Source organism: Terrapene carolina, unplaced genomic scaffold (assembly GCF_002925995.2).
Source record: "Terrapene carolina triunguis isolate 2854851 unplaced genomic scaffold, T_m_triunguis-2.0 Scaffold38, whole genome shotgun sequence".
NCBI classification, from domain to species: domain Eukaryota; kingdom Metazoa; phylum Chordata; order Testudines; family Emydidae; genus Terrapene; species Terrapene triunguis.
Window position 1 is genome coordinate 1,249,711 of NW_020664389.1, and position 25,279 is coordinate 1,274,989.

Sequence of the window (25,279 nt, forward strand, 5' to 3'; positions counted from 1 at the left end):
AATAAACACAACCATAAAAGGCTAATTATTTTGTTTCAGAATATTCTTTAATCACATACTGTGGAATCTAATACCAGCTCTCTCATTTACTTAGTATACTATCTTATAAAACTTTTTAGATTTGAAAACAAAACAAACATTTTTACTTACCATATAATAAAACAAAATCTCAGAAAGTTTTCTTGTCAGTTCTGACTTTTCAGTCACACATTTAGTATACTAATCTGGCATTAAAAACAAGATCAAAAGGAGTAACAATAACTAGTATACATTTCAAATATACAACTGTTACAAATTTCTTTTTCTTCAGCTGTGTGAATAAGCAATCTATTTTAAAACAAAGTATTGATGTTTTCCATGAAACTTCTTCTCACCATTCAAAACAAATAATATAGATCAAAACATTCCCCAGTGATTAATGGAATACTTACACTTCTGTATTTCACGATATATTCCAATATGGGGGCTCCGCCATCATCCTGTTTAGTTATACTAAGTTTAAAGCTCTTTCCACTGCCTGGTTGTCCGTGAATTGATGGAGGGCTTGGCTCACCTGAGCATTGGGGGGGGAGGGGGCAGAGAAGAAGAGAAATTCAATATTTCTATTTTTATATGTATTATTTCTACTGTTTGATTAATTAATATTATTAATCAAAACCTTCATAATCAAACAGGATGTTTTCAAGCTTTCTGCAACATACTTCATGATACTTAATGATCATCCTGGCATCAATGCTGTCACGTTTGTTACAAAACATATCAAAGATTTGTACATTAAAAATAAAAGGGATTTAGAATAAAAATAGTCTCAGTCTCTGTGATTTGATATCTTCTTATCCTTTCAAATTTAGCTTGTTTAAGAAATGACTCCTTATGCAGGCACTAATTTAGAAAAGCAGCTGGTTAATTTTAAGCACGTAAGTAATCCCATGCTATTCAGCAAATCATTATACACATCCTTAACTTAAAGCATGTGCTTAAGTCCCATCGGTGGAATCTAAATCATTATTAACGGACAATAAACTGTCATAAACAGCAGCAATAAACTGTCCCAAAGCAAACCTGAGGCTCTTTTAGATTATACAATACGATCATTTTATTAAGAATGAATTTGAAGAAAAGCATTTTATAAGATCTTGAAATGTATGAAATTTTACTTCAAACACACTCTATTTTTATAATAAACCCATCCTTTGATGTTGACCCTGTTGTTTCTTACAAGGAGGTTCTACTATAACAGGAATATTTATGCTGAAATTTTGATCAGAGTACTTTTAAACCGGAGCACAAATACAGGACTCAAGTGTACTGCCATTGCTAAAAGGAGAGAGCTGTGTTTTCGTCTGCTGGAGCGCAGGTGCATGTTCCATCATATCTTTATTCTGAGTATCTGATCCCTTCCAGGAAAACCACAGGGCACTGCCATGTAAAAGAAACTTACTCCTGGAATGCTTCAGAGGGCAGGATTCTTGTATATTTCAATACTAGATCTGTTTAAAGTTTTGCCTGAAAGCTGTTTTTCAAATTATTTTTGTTTTTTAAAGTAATCAATTTTTCCTTTCAAATTTTTCTACCAAGAAAAGGGAAAGAAAACCTGTTTTCTAAAACTGAACTCAAAATACTTTTTAAACTCTGGGTTTTTCATTGAAAAATTGAAAAAAAAAATCACAGGAAATTTGGGGGAAATATTTTCTTTCAACCCCCCCACCCCACAAAAAAGAAACACTATTAGCATTTATTAACTACCTCTATTCAATATCTTTTCTGCACCACAGAATGGAGCTGGTTGTCTGAGCAAAAGGGTGGGATGATTGTGCAATTGTGAATGTAAAAATAAAACCAGTGTCTTAGACCTGATTTTCTCAGGTCATCAAGAAGAGAGGCTAGAAATGTGTTGGGGCTTTCTTGAGAGCCTGCTGTGAAAAAGAACTGGAGACACTGGATGTAGTTTAATTAGGCTGAAACTTTATTCCTAAATGTCTGGGAATATCCAACTGATAAAATTGTACAGTGCAGGTAATTCCATAATTATTTACATATACCCAGAGGGCTGCTGGCAGCTCTTCCTCTTACCCATCCTGGTCCCCAGCCAACTTGCTGCTGCAAACTCAACACACCCAGTTGGATGAGGAGTAAGAGGGGATAAAAAAGGAGGGGGGTTAACTCCTGATATACCAATCATAGGAGCCCAGGACCACCCCCCTGTTTTCGCTCCTTTAAAAAATACCTCCTTTAAATTCTTTTCCAATTCATTCTGTCTGAGCACCATATCCATTCTCTATGGACTTTGTGATGAGACATATTCCCCACACTGGCCCTGAGAGGGCTGAATGGGGCCAAGTGCGCCCAATCAATCAATTAGGATGCAAATAGGGGAGACTTAAGCTGGAGGAAGCTAATTAGAAGAACGCTCATCTATGAGACAACAGGTGGGGCTTCTACAAAGCCACGAGGCTAGCAACAGTGTGGAAGGCTTCAGGGAGGAAGCCTGCTGTCCTCCTCCCTGAGATAAGGGAGAAGGAAGGGGAGAAGAAGCCATTAGGAAGGAATCCAGTAAGGTGGTGGAGCTGCACACCTTAATTGTTCACTACAGGGCCCTGGACTGGAATCCAGAGTAGAGGGTGGGCCTGGGTTCCTCTACCAACCACTGCAGAGTGATACTGGCAGGGATCAGGAAGACTGCTTGAGTCACTGTGGGAGTGACAGGGTCAGAGCAGCAGGCATGAGGACTAACTGATGCCATGTGGACAGAAGTGACTTTTAAAGGGTTCCCAAAAAGGGAACCCAATTACTAACATGGCCAGAGGGCTGAGTCACAAAGAAGCAGCAGCAGCTCCTGGGATGAGAGAGGAGCTGCAGACCAAGAGAAAGTGACGGAGAGAGGGGGTGCAACTGCAGGAAGGAACTTCTACCTCGCATTGCTAATTCCCAGAGTGGCCAGGAGGAGGCGCCATCCAGCAATGAGTAAAGTGCCCTGTCACAGAGTTCCTGCGCTGGATATCTCCCCAGTTTAAATAATGAGTTGTGACTTCATAGCCTAACCACCTTTCATTTTTTGCCCCCACTAAGCCTCCAACTTGCTGTGGGGCAGGTGAAAAACCCACTTCATCTTGGTGAGGGCAAAATTCCTTCCCAGCCCACCAAGAAAGAAGCAACCAGTGTAATGCTCACACAGCAGGTGCTGAAGAAACCTGGTATTTTAACTACTGCCACGGGTAGGAGCTGCTCAGAATGGTCCAGGTAAAAAGGGGACCTTTTCAGTGATGAGCTCCCAAAATCCTAAGAACCGGTTCCCTACCGGGTCCTCGGCGGCACTTCGGCAGCGGGGGGGTGGGGGGTGGGAGGTCTTCACTCGCTCCAGGTTTTCGGCGGCATTTCGGCGGCAGATACTTCACCTGGAGCGAGTGAAGACCCCCCCCCCGCCGCCGAAGTGCCACTGAAGACCCAGTAGCGAACCGCGCGGTGCCTGTCTCCCCCCCCATCCGACCCCAACCCACGTCCTCCCCCAACTGCCCCCCTCATAACCCGCAACCCATCAACCCTACCTGCTCCTTGTCCCCTGACCACCCCCTCCCGAGACCCCCCCACCCTAACTGCCCCCCAAGACCCCACCTCCTACCCAACTCCCCGCTCCCTGTCCCCTGACTGCCCCAACCCCATCCACCACCACCCCGACAACCCCCGGAACTCCCACGCCTACCCAACCCCCCCCATTCCCCGTCCCCTGACCGCCCCCCCAGAGCCTCTGCCCCCTCCAACCGCTCCCTGCCCCTTATCCAACCCCTTACCATGCTGCTGTGTAAGGATGCCGCGCGGCCGCTGGAGCTCGCAGCCCCACCCCCTTACCATGCCGCTCAAAGCAGCAGGAGCTGCAGAGCTGCCCAGAGTGCTGGCGCCGGCAGTGCAGCGCGCTGGGGCTCTGCGAGGGGGGGGGGGAAGCAGGGGAGGGGCTGGGGGCGCCTCCCCAGCTGGGACCTCAGGCGGGCTGGGCAGGACGGTCCCGCGGGCAGGATGTGGCCCACAGACCGGAGTTTGCTCACCCGTCCGCCCCTTTAGGAACTGGTTCTACGCTGGCTTCTAAATTTAACAACCAGTTCTTGCGAACCGGTGCGAACCGGCTCCAGCTCACCACTGGATCTTTTGCTGCACAGACTTGGACATAAATAATTCCCTTCTCTTCCAGTCACCTGGTGGGGGTCATGGGTCAGTGTCCCCACATTGCCCTGTTATAGAGCTGCCTGACTCCCAAGCAGGTAGCTCTCTAGCCCTTAAAGGGGCAACACACCTTCTCCGACAAGCCAGAGAAAGGGCCCCAATGCTTAACATGTGGTAAAGTCATTCTCTAGAGGCCAGTATTTTTTTAAAAGTACTTTTAAGGCAGATTATAGTTCAGATCACTGAACTTTGAGAGTGCCTCTGTTTAAAGATAGTGTAAGAGCAAAGTAATAAAATGGGGAAGTGTAGCCGTAAAATAATTATTATTCTGAATATGTAGATAACTGATGTAAAAACTTATTAAACATTAAGCATATGAACCTACCCTGGGGTAGTGAGGTAGGTACAGTAGTATTTTTTAAAAGAAACAGAAATATGCACATGATGGGACAACAGAAAAAGGAGTCAAAAATGGTATGTTAGATTATTCAGTTCTTGCCTTTTAGCACCATATATTTAAATTTGAATTCAGTTGTTTAATACTATTTGGTATTCTAATATATTGTATTAAACAAAAGCTTCATTTACTTTGATATAGAAATGAATGCACTGATATTAGTCATACTTGCTGTGAACAGTTGCACTATATAACTGAACCACACAACCCTGAATTTGAAAAGCTTTCTATGAAACTGCTACCAAAACCAATCCTGACTTCACTAGCAGTGAAAAGACAAATGTATCAAAGTACTAACAAATCTATTTAACCTTTTCCCCATAGCTTTGCAAACAAAAGTGCACCCATCACTGTGGCATCAGACTGCATTTAAAATACCTTAAATTACAGGGATTAATATTTCCAAACTAAAGGCCTGATCCAAAACCCACTGAGATCAATGGAAATCTTTCCAATTTTATCAATGAGCTTTGGACCAGCCCCCAAGTAATTATAAACAGTCATATAAAAGCTGCTGCTATTCAGAACTACTTTAACTTTAAATGTATTTTGAAATGTTTGCGAGTTTGCAAACCATACATGATTTTATGTATCCTAGGTGTTGTAACCCCTTGACAGGTTGTGATAACCCTACTCGGTGTGAATAAGCATGGCAAAAATTGGCCTAATGGCAACAGTATATGCCTTTTGCTATAACTATCTGTCAAAGGAACAAACACTATACATAGCCATCTATCACTGGGTAGCGTCTAGGGCCCAGTCTGCCTGTGACTCCTAGACAAAGTCCCTCTCTGGGGGTAATTGACAGTTGGCTGATTAGTAAACAAACAATTGGACCTGATAAAGGTTACCCAAGCTCAGCCAGAGTGGACTCCAAAGGGAGACAGGAGACGCCTGTTGAGGGGAACCCCCAAGGGAAGCCTGAGCCAGAGGGCTGAGCAAGGAGCCAAGAAGAGAGCTCTCTGGGGAACCTACCAACACAGGTAGCCTGTAAGAGAAGCTCCTGGAGAGGGGAGCCTCCTAGATGGAGGGTTGCAGCCACAAGACCTTCAAGAGGACCTGGTCTCAGCCAGGGGTCCCACAGGCCAGAATCTCGGCCTGGTAAGGATCACCTGCTGTGTCTGGAGAAGAGTCGCAGTGGCAGATCTCTCCAGATTCCAGAAGACATATTTCGGTATGGGTAAGAGCCCTAACACTTGGGGCAGAGACTGGAACTAAGAGAATCCTGGAGGAAGAGCCTGGGTGGAGGTAAACACTGGACTCAGGTGTGGGACATGGACTAAGAATGACCTAGTATGACCAAATTGATCCTGTATTCACATCCTACACATTATTGTAATAATTTTTGCACAAAGTATGCCTATAAGTATCATTTTAAAACTCATAATTCATTGATCAATAATATTGTGATGAAATGTGAGTGGCATCATTTTATGTAAAGTTATGACTTCCCCCCCAATGACATTGGTGGGGCATGTTCAAACTCACGTAGCAACAATTAGCCAAAACGGATCAAGCAGGTCTTAAATAAAGGGATATGTTTACATGAAATTTACATATATACTATAAATAAAGTCAGGGGACAAAGGAGATCTGGATTTCAGTGAACGGGGCAAGGGATAATTTGCTGGGGAAAATGTCTACTGAAATGGCCACATTCTGTTCACATTAAGGTCAGTGGTACTGCATGGGTATAAATGAGAGCAGAATTTATGCTCATAAACTTTAATATTATGTTCTCTAGGATAAAAAATTTAAAGATTATTCTAATATTCTGATAAATATAAATAAATATTGGAAATTATCCAATATAGGGTCATCCAAATGACCTGAAAATGAGATTTCAGGGATCATCATAATCTAGGGGAATGTGGTATTGTAAACTGTGCATTTTACTCAGAGTGAATCGTTTTTGAATTTATGAGCTGAACTAGAGGTAAAATAGGCTGACAAGAGTACAAATAAACTAACTTTTCATTTAAAAACAAAGACATTACTCACGAACGGGTAAAGTCTGAAAGATCTCAATTTTGCTATACTCTCCTTGTCCTTTTCCATTTACAGCTGCAACCTTGATTTCATATGTTGTATTCGGTTCCAGATTGCTAAGAACAACCGTTGCTAAAAGGAAAGGAAAGAAAGCGATGAAACAAAAATTGACAAAATGATAGATTAAGATAATAACATTTCCAAGGCCATTTTGTAATTCATTTGCTTTGAAATTAGGAGTCTAATTTTACAATGTTTTATTTACAAAAGTGAAAAATATTCATCTAGTTCAATGCTAATAGTTTCAAATGGTTTTGTTACTACACAAATTTTGCTGCAATTAAATAAGTTATACCGTCTGCGGACATTAGTGTAGGAGTTACAGAAGTCAAGTGCAAATATAAAAACCTTGGTAGTGCTTCACATTTCTATGAGATGGCGTGCCTGATTCCCCAGTAAGATTGGGGCACTTTTGCCCCACTCCATTGACAAACAGTTGCCCTGGACACCATTGGATGATGTCCCCACTGAAGGGACACTCAGGCTATGTCTACACTGGAATAAAAGACCCCGGCATGGCCATGGTTGGCCCACATCAGCTGACTCAGGCTTGTGCTGCAAAGCTAAAACTTGCTGTGTAGACACTTGGGCTGTATACTGGGCTCTAGGAGCTTCTGGCAGTGTGGTGTCCCAGAGCTTGGCCTCCAGCCTAAATGCCTACACAGCTATTTTACAGCCCTGCAACATAAGCCCTGTGCGTTAGCTGACCCATGCCAGCCGCAGGTGTTTAATTGCTGTGTAGACATACCCTCAGGTGGCGTGGGGCTGCTTCAGTGGTTATTCTGGCATCCTCACCCTCCGGGTCACCTGTATGGAAGATGCAGATCTGGAAAAGAGGCATGGGCTCCCTTAAATCGAGTTGAAAACTGGATGCAATAGCGCCTTCCTTGGGGCCATTATCAGCTGCTGTAAATTGAGCGGGACATGTAAGCAAGTGAATGACAAACACATGGAATGGGTTTAAATGGCAGGCTGCAAGTTTATTAATTATACCTTAGGGAGAGGTACTACCCTGCTCACCCCTAGCTCCAACATAACACGGAGTTATTTGATTAAAGCTAGTTACAGGGCTTTGGCCACAAACCAAACAACAACTTGGGGTGGACCCTCCTGGTCTATCCCATAGACTCAGCACAACTGTGAAACCTCTCACCACCACCCCACATAATGAGAAGGATGGAGAAACAGAGGCCACAAGGCGCGGGGGGGGAACTTCATTCTGCAAATACTTCAGGCTCCTCCTCCCCACATGTGCAAGATCCAGCAATGAAATCCAAGGTCTCATTTATCTCTGAGATCTGGCCCATTTAGCCTGTACCCACATTGGACACTGGCTACAAGTTGCAACAAGTCAGTAGTCTTAACAACACTGTATGAACTTTGAATCCTATTGTTCCCAATCCAACTGTGCCTCCAGGAGACTGCAAGAAGGGCAAAACAACCCACCAAACCAAATGGCAATTTGGTCCTATGAGAAAAATTCCTTCCTGATTCCTAAAAATGGGTGATCGATCAGGCCACAGCATCACAAGCAGTACAGCCTCTAACCTACAACTGGGGAGAGGGGAGGGCAGGGAATGAACTGGAGAGTAAGAGGCTTTTGAAAAGCCTGAGATAATTTAAAGAGGCAAAGCGGGGAGGCAACTGGCAGCCAGTCACCTGACCCCATTCCCCCTTGCCAGGGCCGGTTCTAAGATTTTTGCCGCCCCAAGCAGAAACAATTTTGGCCGCCCCCCCCCCCGTTTTTTTCTTACCCCACCCCCGGCCCTGCCTCAGCTCCGCCCCTTCCCCAAATCCCCAGCCCTGCCTCCTCCCCGCAGGCTCTCAAGCCTACGAGGGAGGGGGAGAAGCGGCGCCCGCGCCGCGGGCACTCGGAGTCTCTCCCTCCCTCCCAGGCTCTCAAACCAGGCTCTCAAACCTGGGAGGGAGGGGGAGCAGCGGCGCGTGAATCAGCTGTTTCGCGCGCCATGGCCGCTCGGGATCTCCCCCTCCTTCCCAGGTTTGAGAGCCTGGGAGGGAGGGCGAGCAGCGGCGCGCGAATCAGCGGCAGCAGTGGAAGTGAGCTAGGGTGGCCGGGGCACATTTTTAGGGGCGGCATTCTGGCGCCGGCCATGCCGTCCCTAAAAATGTGCCGCCCCAAGCACCAGCTTGTTTTGCTGGTGCCTAGAGCCGGTCCTGCCCCTTGCCCAGCCAATGGCTAAGCAAAGCACCAAAGCTGGGCGGGGGGATAGCACCTCCCTTCCTGTGATGCATGTGTTTTGGGCTTCCCTCATTGCCTGCTGTCCACACCAGGTCCTTCCTGACTAAGAGTATTAGAGAAGTTTTTCAGACATGTCTGCATCCATCACCAGCTCCCCCACAATGTGAGCTGAACCATGTGCTCCTCAGACAGAGCACAGCGTCCGCCCTTGCCCATTGTATGTAAATTATTCATTCGCCATGCTGTGGAAATTGCACAATGTTTTACTAACAAATCTATAAAGAGAGAAGATTCTTGTCAAGAGCAAAAGAAATTTTCTAAGTCCTAATGTCAAGAATCTAAACGTTAACTGATCCCATCCGTAGATCCTTAAAGAGAGGTCTATGGAATGCCTACAAGCCAAGGCACTCAGGGACATCCTCAACAAATGATTCAGAAAAGAAGGTTGGCACCTTAACCTTAGAGACATAAATGCATCACCTAATATCTTCAGCAAGCTGTTAAAGAGCACTTAAAAGAGCAAGAGTTGATTTCCCAAGATGCACATCAGTAAGTGACATGTATTAGAAGGGAAAATCAAACCCTATCGTGAGCATTCCATGGAAATCAAGCGTGGTTCTAGAACTGTAGCTGTACTTCAGGATGAAATTATAAGCACATGCTTAGAACAGTAAAAAAAGTTGCATGAAATGAACTATACTCCTACTAATACAAATATACAGACAAGGTACAACAAATGAGCAATATAATCTACAAAAGAGTTTGATTTCAGATTCTCTCTGGAAACACAGTACAGTATATTATGAAAAGACTTGGCATGATCGATGCAAATGTTATTGACGTCACATATGCACCTTGAGATCTGAACACAATGGGGATCCACAGAACATGATTTCCCTGCTCCTACATTGAAGGGGTACTCAGCTGCCTCGACAATAAAGTTCCCTGTTCCCTCCCAGGCCCCTGGGTTCAGAGCCACATGGGGAAAAAGGATGGAGATTGGATGTGCTGCAGGGGAAGCACATCAACCCTCACCTGCCCTGTAGAGCTAGGGTTGTATTCTCTTTCCTGTGCAGCCACCTTCGCGGGGCAGCCGCAAGTCTTTGGTAGTGCGACTCCATTGGAGTCACTGTGCGAGGGAGCCTTTTTTTTTTTGCAATGGTGAAGTATTTCAATGGTCGATTTAGTATCATTTTTTAAGTTTTATTTTTACAGAACACATATTGTTTCTGTTATTACTTTTGTTATTTTATTGACTCCATATTTATTATCCTGTCTATTTTGGATGCCTCTTGTTTTCTGTAGTAGATAGAAACCCCATTTCAAGTGGAGCTAAATGAGTGTAATGAGTTTTGGAAAACAGGAATTTACACATTTCACACTTTATTATGAGCATATTATATGAATTAGTCATTGACACATGGTGATCATTTTTTCACAAACAAACCTGCAGAGTTATGTCTGACAGCATTCCTTAGTTTTATCAATCTTTCATATTTTAAAAAAAATGAACTATAAATTATTAGCAATTATCTATTGAAAAATAAAGTTACTTGATGATAATATTCATATTTTCAGAAGAGGTGAAATTTTACAATATATAGCATTCAACTATAGCAAGATGAAATGAAAAGAGTAGAATAAGCAGCAGCCCTGTTTGATGTGCCTTTGAGACATGACTGCTTTCCACATCTGAATAATGGCATTCAAAATAAACCGTCGGGCATACAAAAAATTAGTGGCACGGCAAATGCTTTTAAAATTTAAACAGCATCAAACTGTGGCTATGAGTCTTCCCTTCATAAAATCCTAATGTGTTAACAACCCCATAAAATCTAAGGGCCCAAGCCTGCAAACACTTATGCACATGATTGAGTCTATGGGACTACTTAAATGAGCAAAATTACTCATGTCTTCAGTGCTTAAAGGACCATGGCCTACATTTGAACCCCCTAGATATCACTGTGCATCAGATACCTTGATCTGAAAAACAGCTTTATGAAAACAATATGCTTGAAATCTGACAGCATAATCCGGCCCCAAGCATTGGCATCAATGGAAAGTTCTGCTTAAAAATCTGAGGGTATGATGTAGCCCTTGATTGTTTTATGATTTTTTCTAAGAATACAAGGAAGAAATTAGGACAAACCATAATATTACGTAGAACCCCTTTCTTTCTTCAAGCAGAAAAAAAGCACTAGAGTAATAGCCAGGTGGTGGTAAGTACAGGAACTATCCAACTACTGAAGGGCAGAATGTCCAGGGCCTAATAGGATCTCAAAGATACAATGGACTTTTCATTGCCAGATAATGCAATTTATTGCATTGTAATGAAATGTTGGGGATGGGAGTGCATTATTAAATACAGTAATTATCAAAAATGTGTAATGTATGCACCCATTGCAGTGGAATCTGAGTAAAATAATGCCCAGTTCCTCTCTCTCCAACTTCAGATTGATCTTGTTCTCTTCCTAAACAGGGTTTACAGTCTCCAACAGCCAGTCCTAAGTGACTGTGAATGACTCAGGATTTTTATCAATGGTCACCCGGGCAAACTTTCACAGGCATCACTGCCGTGATAAGGTTTACATTCGCAAAGCATCTCCACAAACTAAAATAAACCCAGAAGGTTTACTAATGTGTGCACCATTTACCATATACATGCATGATACTGTTGGCAACAGTATCATGTCCCGAGGAGCAGCAGTAATTTAGGATCATCTTCTGCCACTCTTACTTACATTCTATTCTATTCTATTCTTTTGAAGGTTCTGATGTTGCCCACCTCCCTATAGCTTCTGAGCATTATCCAGAAGTGCACTAAGTGATGTGACTAGCATTTGTCATATATGACTCTCAAATAGTGTGATGCATTAAATAGTACCTTACTCTGCTCTGCAGGCCGATTCCTTCTCTTTGCTGGGATTACTAACAGAGTAATTGCTCAACATGGGTAGGCCTTACTCATGTCAAGTCAGACATGTTGAGCAATTACTCTGCTGGGGAAGAAGAGGTTCTCAGGTTTTGAAGGCATTATTGGACCTATAAATATGGTACAGACACCCTAAACTGCCCAGGCCTTGTTCTTCCCACTGGTAAGGAGCTAGCTATTGGTGTGCAAGTCATATGGTGCCAGACAATAGTTCTGAAGGATTAGAAAGGCCTTGTGTAAGAGGAGTGTGACCCAAAATTGTAGGAGAAAAGCTGCAAGGGACAGAACACTTAAAAGAAAGAGAGAAAGCAAGAAAGGAAAAGAAAAAAAAAATCAGTCTCTGCATGTAAAAGTCAAACAGTATTTCAGCTGCAGTCCATAAATGTTTCAGCTTGAGAAGTCTCGTTCATTATCACAGGATTTTAACGGCTATCAAGCAGAATAGTGCATTTATATAAAGTGCAAAGATTGTTACTGCAAGGTTCGCAGTGAAACAAATGGTGTCATAAATCTAACCACATTTTTAAAAAGGATTTTCTGGTACCAAGATTAGGTTGTTTATATTGCTTGGTTATCATAGTAGGATATGAGAACGGAATTATTTAGGTTTTATAGTCATATTAAATGGACTCCCCCCCAACAAGACTGCATAGCATCATGACTCCCTTGTGATTGCCACGGACAACATAAATCATCACCCAACAAAGGAAAGCTAGGGTACAAATAATACAGTTATAGTACATTTAATCCCACAGTAGATACTTTTATGAGGACAGTTAATAGAAATATTGTATACATTAATACACTGAGAAGATTGCGGAGTTAGCTGTTGCACAGAACAGATTTCCTCTTGTCTCTGTTTCTAATTCACCGAAGAAGTAAATATCATAAAAAATCCTAGATAAAGGTTGAATAACTGCTATGTGAAATTAATCTTCTGTTTTGATAACTTCCAGAAGCAAGTGGAACCTATCACTAGCTACAAAACCAGAGTCAGTCCATGCTCTCAGATGCATATCTTGGAAAGTGGGAGCACTGCAGAATTTCTATTAGATGGGAGACATTTCTGTCACAATGAGGATGGTTGATACTAGGACACATCATCTCTCCTATCTCCAGGTATGCTTCTCCATTATGTTGCATGTTGTAGTGAGCAAGCATAAGAAAACTACCACCAGTGCCAGTACGTGGAAAGTTCTCATTTAGTAGTGTTTTACAGCCTGTTTGCCCTCACCTGGTAAGTGACTACACATGGTGCAAGGCAATAGGGAAACAGGACCGCTGACTTCTGACACAATTGCTTTTCTCAAGCTCCACAATGATGGGGCAGGAAGAAGGGAAGGCTTCCCTCCACTGCATCATCTCCCTTGAAACCTGTGTGGCCTCCTTTTTGTAAGATTATGCTGACTCACATAATCGTAAACTGGTTCTATGCTGTGAAACCCCCTGAGAGTGAGAGATCTAGAGAAGCAACTGGAGAAGAAAAGGAAGCAAACTTTGCCAGCATTAAGAATGGGTCTGGGGGGATAGTGTTGAAGTACTGGCAGTCTGTAAAAATGTCCCTGCCTTCTCTGGAAGTCAAGAGATGTGAGGAATTTCTCTGCAATCCTTGGGTATTATGGGTTTGGAAAATTATGTCCCCTGTCTGATCTATGTGTGTATATGAGAGAGAAAGGCTCAAAACCCCTCTCTCTACCACTAATCCACAGAAGTTCTAACAAATTAGCCCTCAGAAGTTTGATCTTCCGATCTAGGCCACAGCAGTTTTGTGAAACAGAGAGAGGGGATGTATTCTGAATGGAAATAAATTAGAAAGAAAAGAAATTTAGGGATTTTGCTTCATAGTAGGAATTGTGTTGATTCATATTCAGAAACAGTCTCATTGTCCCAATTCCATATGTCTGCCTTGCCCAAATAACAACTAATTTCATAAATGATGATTCAAGCATCTGGCTGTAAATGTCAGAATTTGACTAAGACTATGTGATGCACTTTAATAATGAAAATATTTCAAGCTGCATACTAGATTGGTAGAAAAAACAAAACTAAGAGTCCAATCCTTATCCTATTGAAATCAATGGCACAACTCCCATTCACTTTTATGGAAACAGGTTTGGACCGTATGTTGTGTCTGTTTAATAAAAATTCAAAACTAAATGCAGATCTTCTAAAAATCAGTGAGATAATGGCTCTGTCAGAAAGTTGCACCAGTCTGTAGACTATAATATAAAATTATTACAGTGTTGAAATAAAAAAAGTGACAGCTTAATTACCTGTGAATCAAATATGCTGTTACATGGATCATTTCATTTTAAAATATAATTTTCTGTAACTGATTAAAAAACTATACTTGGCAAAAGCATATTAAATGTTTTGTACACAGTCACCAAAACACAATTACCCTTAAATATTTTCTTCCTCCACATATTTAATTTTCATTTTTATTAGGTAATTTAAGGATTCCAAGATGTCAGGTACACAAAATGAATCTAAAGAAACTGCAGGAACCTCATGCCTGAAGATACCTCAGGGATCATCTTTGATACATCTTTTCATTGAATTAAATCTAATAAGAAATGCTAATAATACACAGGTGGAACAATTACTGTTATAAAATTTGAAGTGCCAGAAATTAAAGAACAATGTTAGGCCCTGATCCAAAACAAAAAAGTAAAGGTAAATCTTTACATTGACTTTGACGGGCACTGGAACGAACTCAATGTACACAATAGCTAATAATGTTTAATGAACAAGTGGCTGGTTCTATAAATGCTGTAGTCTAACTTGTATTTAAACTACAGTAATATGCTTTATTTAGAGAAGGCCCAATCTTTATTTAAAAATCACAACACTGAATTCCTGAGACAGTAGATTTTTACTCAATTCTAGCATTTATCTGTTTTCTCTATATACCATTCAAGGACACCCCCCATATATTGAGAAGCAAACACATGCAGTAGCCCAGATGTCAATCCAGAATTATCAGGACTTCATAATGGAATTGAAAACAGGGGTTCATTCCACCCTTGCCAACTTTCATGCAGTAAATAAGCACCCCGACTTTCAAAATAAACCAAAAATCAAGCTAATCCCATTTTAAAACAAGGCCAAAACAAACCAATTCCTAAGAACCCCAACACTCTATGTGACTAGATCCCCCCGGTGTGCAGTCTAGGACTGTGGTGGGCCTGCTGTGCACCCCTGACTCTCTCCCTCTCTTACCCCTGCTTGTCCCCCCCCTTGCCGGGAGCCAATCAAAAAAAAAAAAAAAAAGAAGAAGCAACAAGCTGCAAGCCAAACAAGCAACAAGCTACAAGCCAAAAACTAGCCAACAAGCAACTCACAACCCAAATTTCTGCAGGTTTTTTTTTGCGGGTTTGGCATGTCTGGTTCATTCAACACAACTGAGTCAACATTAGTATCAAGAAAGCAATTGTGCTGTCCTTAAAACATTCTTTAGGATATAGTTTTTCATTAGCAAGGATTAGGTTTGCATGAGGAGACTTATTTATATTCACATTTTCATTTTCCATTTCATTTTGTTCAAAGAGCAACTTTCAACTACATTAAATCCAAATTATGGCTCAGCAAACAATTCAGTGAAATATTCTGAACCTGGAGACGTAAACAGAACCATAATCTGAGAACAGAAACAAACCTATTTAGATGGATCTGTGTTATATGTTGTCAGTGAATTGTTCAGCTAACCTGGATGAAATACAAAACATATGTTCATGAGCTGCATTTCAGATTACGTGTTTGCAAAAGCCAATAATGAGAAAAATGAGGAAACATACAATTGCACCAAAGGTTTATAGAATATGGACTAAGCTGCTAATGTTCCTTATTAGTGATGTCTCATATTGTTATCAGGTCTTTCTTTTTTTTCACATTGTTGCATCAGATAATAAAGGACAGTAAAATCAATTAATGGTTTAGAACAGGGGTCGGCAACGTTTGGCACGTTTGGCACGTGCTCCCAGGGTAAGGACCCTGGTGGGCCGGGCAAGTTTATTTACCTGCTGATGTGGCAGGTTCGGCCGATCGCGGCCCCCACTGGCCGCGGTTCGCCGTCCCAGGCCAATGGGGGCGTCAAGAAGCGGCGCAGGCGAGGAATGTGCTGGACGTGGCTTCCCGTCGCCCCCATGTGCTGGCCCGGGACGGCGAACCGCGGCGAGTGGGGGCCGCGATCGGCCGAACCTGCCGCGTCAGCAGGTAAATAAACTGTCCCGGCCCGCCAGGGTGCTTACCCTGGCGAGCCGCGTGCCAAACGTTGCCGACCCCTGGTTTAGAACTTGATTCTGCCACCCTTACACTGAATAGTAGTTTACTTGGTGAACAATCCTATAGACATCAATGGGATTATTTGTGTTGTCAGAGACTAACTCAGAGTAAGCTTAGTAGAACCTGGCTCTTAATGCTGATTGTCAAGAATCATGTAACTGGGGCATCTGACTTTAGTTTTCCAAGGACATTTAGATACATATTCCAAATTTAAACACCACACAAACGTCTTGAGGTTTCCTTTCAGTTGCTGCCTTTCATGTTTTGCAGTTCCCCGTTGCTTTCATCCTTAGTGAAATCTTTTTGGAGGACTGTTAAAATATTTCTTGCAAATAGGAAACAGTCCCTTCTAGGTATCCACAGTTCACTGCTTCAGTTGTTTGTTGGTGTAGGTTTTCTTAGCTACTGTTTTCTTCATATCACTGTACTTGATTCAAATCATTTGACTGTGATAACAGTAGGAAAAAACACTTGAATACAGCCAGCCAGCCTTCCCTGACCTGACTTGACTCTGGATCCGCACGTACTAAGTAAATCTTGAGAGTTGCCCCCTCTTCTGCAGCTGCCCCTCTCTAGGTTGTGCTACTGCTGCTGCCCACACCCTTGACATGTAAGCCTGGGGGTCAGAATCTCTCAGGTTGTTATTTAGCTGAGGGACAGGCAAGTGGTGTGAAGAGAGATGGGAACCAGCTGTCAGTTCGGAGCCATCACCAAGGGATAATGGGTCTCTTGGGGCCAAATATCTCTCCCTACGCCAGGGTAATGGAGGGGGGGAGCAGAGAAGCACTGCACTCATCCCTCAGTGCAGGGGTGGCCAACCCGAGCCTGAGAAGGAGCCAGGATTTACCAATGTACATTGCCAAAGACACAGTAATATGTCAGCAGCCCCCCATCAGCTCCACTCCCTGCCCCTGCTCCCAGCACCTCCCGCCCACCGGCTGCCCCACCGATCAGTGCCTCCCCCTTCCTTCCCGCACCTCCTGATCAGCAGTTTCATGGCGTGCAGGAGGCTCTGGGGGGAGGGGGAGGAGTAAGGGCATGGCAGGCTCAGGGAAGGGGGCAGGAAGGGGTGGAGTGGGGCCAGGGCCTTTGGCAAACCCAGGGGTTGAGCAGTGAGCTTTCTCCCTCCCCTCACCTGGCACATTGGAAAATTGGCGCCTGTAGCTCCAGCCCCGGAGTCTGTGCCTATACAAGGAGCCGCATCAGGAAACACAGCTTGCCAACACTTTCAAAAGACATATCGATCTATGTCATAACATTATCTCCACCATGCTTAACAGCATGGACCCAATCATCCTTCTTTTAGGACTTTTCCATCCCCTTTCCATATGGAAACTTTTCCAACAGTGTGGAACATGTATATTGATATTTCATAAGACAATAAAACTTTGTTCCATAACTTTCACCATGTCCCACATCACTCGAGTAAATTTTAATTAAATTGCTTTGTACTTAGTGTTAGTTTCAACAGGCTAGTCTCACATTCAATTCCTTTCTCCTTATCACTTTACTCACAGTTTTTGAACTGATATTAGCAGTATTTTGCTCCTTAAGCAATTTTGCAACTTCTCAGGCTTTACACCCTCCTGATTTCTTCAACTATTTCTATACTGTTCTTTCACACAATTCTGTAGCTCAGTAAGTCTCATAATTTGCTGGCTTGGCAACACTCTTCCTATTTTATAGCAGTTTCCATCGTCCACTTAGGTACTCAGAGATGTTGCCTTATTTTTCACAAGGTGTATTTTACTTACAGAATTATACTTTTCTGCAACAAGGACAGAAACTAGGCTATTTTTATCATGATTACAAGATACCTGTTTAAACGGATTCACTTTCTTTTCTTCTCCCTCTCTCTCTTTTTGTTTAAATTTTCAGTATGCCTCTATAAAGTTCCTGATGACTAAAGTTTAGTGCTCAGTGATATAAATGTTCACCAGTACAATTATTATATTTACTAACTGATACTGGTGCCTTTTAATACCCGACACATACAACAAAAACATGGACAGAACAATATAGAACACATTTCTCAAGTACAGCAGGAGCAGTCCATAAATTTTAGAGCCAAACATCCTCAACTGTTAATGTATCATTCCATAGGAACAAGAGTGGTAAGTGAAACAAGGACATACTTGATAAAGCTGAGTATGTATAGAAGAGTACATACTAAAATAGAAATACATGTTCAGCTTCATACAAACAATTTCAGATCCTTTGCATCATGTGATCTTGTGTTCTCTGGTGGAGAAACTCCTTTCCAAATGTTCCTTTCCAACAATCACTAGCCTTTCATTCTCTCTTGGTATTTCTACATATCATTTTGTGTAGTCTTCATGAGAGAGTTAGCTGGGTTGAATTTTTCTGTGCATAGGGTTTTCTGTATTCTGAATGTGTTCAAGTTGAAATGATTTCTTACTTTTAAACTTATCTCCTTTGATTGCTTATCATTCATGGTCCCAGGAATGAAGACCCTGATCCAAAGCCCATGGAAGTCAGAGTCTCAGAAAAACTCTGACTGACATCAATGGTCTTTGGAGAACCCAGTTCTGTTTTCAGTTATGCGAATGCAAATATTTCTGTTCTTCCTTCTCTGGCTGGTGTAGGGTCTGAAGGAAGCTGCATCCAACCCTCAGTCAGAAGCACAGTTCTCACACTGCAGAACCTTGAGAGTAAGACACTGAAGCCAGAAGTGGATGGAGATTCCCACTGTTCCCAGAAATGTCCAAGAAAAAGACTCCCAAGCCACGTTGGGATGGGGAAAGCAGGCATTCTTACATATGGTTCCTTCTGGGGACATGACAAGTGTTCACAATAGATAATTAACAAGTGTTTAATCTTAATACAGCTTTGATTGTCGTTGCTATACTTTTAATAGAACCAATGTTATGGCAGGATAAAGTTATTACTATATATATAATCTGAGAAGGTTAAACCCTTTTTGTAAATCAAGTTAAGATCATGGCTTAATTTTTTTTAAAAACTTTGATGTAACAAAAAATTATGGGGCAAATCATGCAGCTGTTGTGCTCATGAAAACTCTTAACTTTCATTGGCGATCTGAGCACATAAGGGCTGCAGAGCTGGGATCTCTATTTGTAAATCAACATTTTACTTAATGAATGTACTATACAATAATGAGTGTTAAAGAATAGGAACAAACCATATTATCTTACTATAACAAGGCACTGGCCATTTAAGGAAACAGCATTGCCATTACTCCTGTTATGATGTCTCATCTCCCTTAAGGCAAGGCATTCCATTCCTTGTTGGTTTTATGGAGCATGTGACTGATCATGTGGCAGACAGTAATGCCTGCTGGGAGAAGAGACAGGAAATAAAAGACAGATCTTGGAGAAGAAGAAGAATTCTCTCCACTAGGAGACCTGAAGGGAAACAGTGTAGCTGTTTGGTCTGTCCAGGTAAGGACCTGCTGAAGGAGCTTGAGGATATGTCTACACTGCAATAAAACACCTGTGGCTGGCCTGTGTCAGCTGACTTGGACTCGTGGGACTCAGGTTGAGGGGCTACAAAACTGCAGTGCAGACATCGGGGCTTGGGCTGGAGCCAGGGGTCTGGGACCCTTCCCCTTCTTGTGAGTGTCTGGGACTTCTATGCTACAATTTTATACCCCCTGCGGTTTGAGGTCTGTGAGCCTGAGTCAGCTGCCATGGGCCAGCTACAGGTGTTTTATTGAAGTGTAGACATATCCCAAGTGGCCAGAAGCTAGTGAGAAGGCCAAGAAATGTCTGAAACAGGTGTAGACCTCTGCAGCTAAGAGTGGTAAAAAGGACTATTCACAGACCTTAGTGGCAGCCTGTAGAGAACTCCTGCAGACAGAATAGGTAGAATAGCCAGGTCAAAGGCCTGTGTGATCCCTGTTTTTCCCTGTAACATGGGGTAAAGCACCTGAGGCCAGAGATGGATGGGAGACGGAATCCTATGCAAGTATTGCAATATAACTTGCATAGTGATAAACTGGAAGTGAAAAGGGGAGATTTTATTTTGGGACTCCAGTTGTGTTGTGTGTGATTACTCCAGAGGTGCAGAGTGAGGGGAAACTAGAGCTGGCTGGGCATATGATGGGGTAGCAGGCAAGATGATCTTTTAACATGTTCGTTTCCAGAATAGTATGAAAACATGCTAGTAATATTTTGTGCATTATTATTGTGTGTTTCACCCTAAAAGGTCATCTGAGACTACACAATGCAAAAACCTTTGATAATTCCTAAACAAAACATCAACAAAAAGTCATAAGAATAAAATTAAGGTTGTAAATATTTATCTATTAACTTAAAAATATTATTAAAACTATCTATTGTAGCTATATACGAAACATATTTGTATAAATGTATATAAAATATACTCATATGTATCTTTATATAGATGTTCTAGAAAAATATAGAACACAAAATTTATTATTAATCAATTTTATTAGAGCGGTGTGTAAGGACCAACCAAGAATGAGGCCTCATTGTGCTAGGCACTGTACAAACACAGAGTTGTAGATGGTCTCTCCTCTGAAGAGTTTACAATCTAAATGATAAATTCACAGTATTACAAATTCCACTAGCATAAATAAAATCAACTGCCTAACACAGCCAGTATTTTACCTTTATCAGCCCCGAGACCCAATCCATGATCTCCATCCACACTTTTCCCCAAACTCTTGAAAAAAATAGTTGAGCTTTGCAACATGTCAAAAGTTTAACAGATCAAGGTTTGAGTGGAGCCAATTCCTAATTTGAGGGAACTTTAAGGGGAAGGTCCAGTTTGAGCGTAACTGGCAATTTCAGCTGTGACAAAATAGTACAGGGTCAGGAAAGATGGGTTCTTAGGAAGCAAAATCCCCAACTGCAGACGGCCATATTCAAAACTAATACCTTGAGCTCCACATGGAAGCCAAGAGGAGCCAGTACAATTCATGGACCACTTGTGCTATTCCACTTAATGCAGAATGCAATTGCTTTCTTGTTATCTTACACTTCCAGGAGACCTCAAGATGTTGCCTCACATAAGGGCTTGATCAAAAGCCCATTGAAGTCAATGGTTAGCTTTCCATTAGCATCACTGGGCTTTGGACCAGGCTCAGAGAGGTCATTGCAATAATGCCTAACCCTGAGGGGACAGAAGCATGAATCACTGTAGCAAATTCGGCATCTGACAAAAATAATTGCACTTGCCCCCCTTACCAAATTAATCTGGAATGATGCACTGTTTGCTGTTGGTGCCATCCAGCTCTCCATTAGTAGACAGGGATCAAGCAAGACTCCTAAACGGAGAACTTGTGCAAAATAAGATTTGATACCTTCCAGCAAGGCTGTTGAAATTATACTGCCAGTGCTGCTGATGTCCCTCCCGTCTAATAATACCTTTGCCTCATCCAGATTAAGTGTGACCTATCAGGTAGCCCTCATCTAAGCCGTAATTTATTCCAATATCTTAGTAACTGCACAAAAATATCTGCTGTATTCCTCATACTAGAAAGGAGTGAAGGCACTCAAGGGGTTAATGCGTGTACTGCGAGAGGGCCATTGTCATGTCAACAACATCTTGTAATCAATGGTATCAGGGGCTGCTGATAGATCTAATACAATCAGCATGGATGCAATCTACTGCAAAGAGTGCATGGACCAGTGCTATCAACCCTTCCTTGTCCCATAGCTGGGTCTGAAACCAGAATGACTTTAGTCAAGGAAATCCATAACCCCCAGATGCTACTAGAGGTGCTATCCACATATTATTACTATATATGTGTAATTATTATTTGCATGTATATGTATATGAAGATGTATAATTTAAACTCTATTTTCCACATTTTTACATTTTCTGAAGGTCCCCCCTGCCAAATATCCTAACCCTCCCCCTCCCCACCAAAAAAAGTTCAGTTTAAATACATCAAACTTACTGTAATATGATTTTGTCTCTGCAAAGGACATTCTATATATACAGGAGCAAAACCATACTTACTGAGTTTTCTCTCTCAGTGATCACAGTAATGATATAAAAAGTGTCATCTAAGTCTTCAAATATACATTTAAGTATTTCCTTCATTATACGGATGCTGTTACTTTCAGGTCTCATGTACAGTATTTGAGAAGTGTATTTTATTTGTGAAGGGAAATTATTTTCCCTTCAAAGGGGAAAAGAGTCCCCATGATTATCATGAAAATTTACTAGATCTGGCAGATAAAATTATATATATTATTTAAGTAGATGTGCAACCAGTATAAAGCTTGTATTAAACATCTGTTCTGAGAAATGTAGCCTCTGGGAGTGGAAAATGAGATTATTTATTCATTACAAAAATCAGTGAATTCTGAAGCCAAGAAACAATAAAACTCATATTATTAATTTTTTTCATTTCATACAGCCCTTTCAGATATGTAAAATCATTGTACTTTCTTTCTGATACTTCTAATGCTCAAAACCTAACCAGTCGCATGGAATTTGTTTCACTTAATGCTCCTGAATTGTAATGAACAAACACTGTATGACTTACAGCAAATAGTTGCACGTAATAACTCTACCCAGATGTACAGACACTTTTCTCAACCTATGTATTATATAATGTTAACATTAACTTTAATATTTTTTTTTAAATACAGTATGTAACCCACAGTACCATTCAGTCCTGAGGTAATGAAGATGAGTATGCCTTTAGAACTCCTTTCCTCTCACCCATGCCCCCCAAAACTACAGATCCCTCTCATCCTTCCATCAAATGTATCAAATCTTTATCCATTCTCAGCCCATCTGTTGTGTGCCAGAATACAAAGCTTCCTGCCCTATCGCACTACTGTTAACTGCAGAGCCGGGGTCCTGTTTTTTTTACCAGTTATTCTTGTGCCCCCAAACTGAGCTCCTGATGTGAACTACCTCCACATTTCTAGTCCAGTCCAAGAGTGTGGTTGAGAACAGATAACAAGGTGGGTCATATATTTGGACAGGGATCAGCAACCTTCAGCATGCGGCATGCCAGGATAAGCCCCCTGGGGGGACGGGACGGGCCAGTTTGTTTACCTGCCACGTCTGCACGTTCGGCCAATCACAGCTCCCACTGGCTGCGTTTCGCCACTCTAGGCCAATGGGGGCTGCGGGAAGCCGCGGCCAGCACATCCCTCAGCCCATGCCGCTTCCCGCCACCCCCATTGGCCAGGAGCGGCAAACCACGGCCAGTGGGAGCCGCGATCGGCCGAACCTGCGGACGTGGCAGGTAAACAAATGGGCCCGGCCCGCCAGGGGGCTTACCCTGGCGAGCTGTGTGCCAAATGTTGCGGATCCCTGTTATATGCTATGGAAAGGTGACAAGAGAAGAGGGGAGGTGTAGTGAGGCTCTTAAGGGAAGGGAGAGTTTTGCCTGACCTAATCTTCCAGCAGACAAAACTGTTATTTCAGGTCTGGATAGGGAGCCTACACTCGTTTCTCCCCAACCCTCCGCCCAATCATTAGGAACTAGTCATTTTTGTAAGTGTTACATCAAAAATCTCCCACAGTATCTATCTAAGGCCCCCATGAGGCACCCATTACTACAGCACTTGAACATCTCACAATGTCTCTGTGAGGTAGGGAAGTGCTATTATCATCATTTTACAGGTGGACACCTGATGCATAGAGAGAAAAAGTGACTTTGGTCACACAAGACACCTATAACAAAGCAGAGAATTGAACCCAGTTCTCCCAGGTCCCCAACCTAACACCCTAACCACTGGAACAACTGTCCTTAATGGGTTTCACACTTGAGCTTTCCTGCTTGCACCTCAACTAAAAAAAAACACTGGGAACAATGCAGTTTTAGCTCACCTATCTTTTCTTTTTTGCAAGTCACAATGTGCTACAAGATGCAAGATTACAAATTAGATGATTATTTCACAAATTATTTTTTTTCTTTTGAGACCTTACAATGATTTTTGTTCAACAGTCTATACAATTCTATAATTTTCTTATGATGTTACAGGATTGCCACTTTCTTAAAGACACAAAACCCCAAATAGGGGAGCCACTTCCTTAATCAGCTAGCCCAGGATTGCCCAGGAAAAAATGTTCTATCATAGCTACTTCACAACTCATGTAAAACTTTAAAATTCACAATTTTAAGCCAAAGAAATTGCTGCATGGCACAAAGATATGCAAATTTCCATCACTGTTCAGTGTATTGAAGAATTCAAGACAAATTAATTTATTTTATCAAGTCCCACACCTCCACTGAAACTGCTGCTTAAAATTCTGACACCTTTCAATTTGGCTAAAACTCTGCATATAGGAGCAGGAATAAACAAAACAACATGTATAAAATCCCAATGTATTTTCAACTTTTTTTTTTTTTTTTTTTTTGAGAACTGTGTACAATAATGCATGATCCGTGGTTGATTTATTAAATTTGTCCAATTTCCAAAATAGGCACATATTCTTAAATCACGCAGTTAATTTGAAAGGCAATAATTTGAAACTTCTCTGGATTTTGCTTTTTCCATCTTGTTATCAGACTCCTAAATGTGCATCTCTGACTAAACACTAAGGGCACGTCTTCACTACCCGCCGGATCGGCGGGTAGCAATCGGTCTATCGGGGATCGACTTATCGCGTCTAGTGAAGACGCGATAAAATTGATCCCTGATCGCTCTGGCGTCGACTCCGGAAATCCACCGCGGCAGGAGGCGGCAGCGGAGTCGACGGCGGCGCAGCCGCGGTCGACTTGCCGCCGTGCTCACAGCCAGGTAAGTCGACCTAAAATACGCCACTTCAGCTACGCTATTCACGTAGCTGAAGTTGCGTATCTAAGGTCGACCCCCCGCTGTAGTGTAGACCTAGCCTAATAGACTAATGATGTCCCTTTTATGAGGCATAGCTGTGCTGCCCCAGGAGCAGCCTAAGAAGCAGACTGTGACTTAGAGTGTCTATGTCACAATCCGCTTTCCATTTCCTTCCTTCATGCAGGGGATTACATACTCTGTGCCCATCCACTGCCTGGTGCAGCATACATATCTCTACATTCTGGCACACTGAAGGGGGTTGAGATGAGAGTGAAGTGAGACTCCACCCATTCTTGACCCTCACACAGGAGAAGGCAAGCATGTAGAAGTCCCCACTTCTGGGAATGATGGAGGATGTAGTAATCCCCTAGAAATTGCTATCCCCCTTCATCCAGCTATCCACAGCAGAAGGGAGTATGGGGTTGACTTGAGCTCTCTTGCTCTCCTGT

The 25,279-nt window shown here is 42.3% G+C and overlaps 1 protein-coding gene across 1 annotated transcript in view; it reads right to left on the bottom strand.

Moving 5' to 3' along the window:
• The window catches only part of NCAM2 (neural cell adhesion molecule 2), a 242,275-nt gene that overhangs the window by 70,591 nt on the left and 146,405 nt on the right, over positions 1 to 25,279 (bottom strand). Inside the window, exons 13-14 of the mRNA XM_024212344.1 lie at positions 6,614 to 6,733; positions 432 to 553 (exon numbers count right to left, since the gene is read on the bottom strand). Coding sequence (XP_024068112.1) covers positions 432 to 553; positions 6,614 to 6,733 — 242 coding nt within the window. The remainder of the gene's footprint in view (positions 1 to 431; positions 554 to 6,613; positions 6,734 to 25,279) is intronic.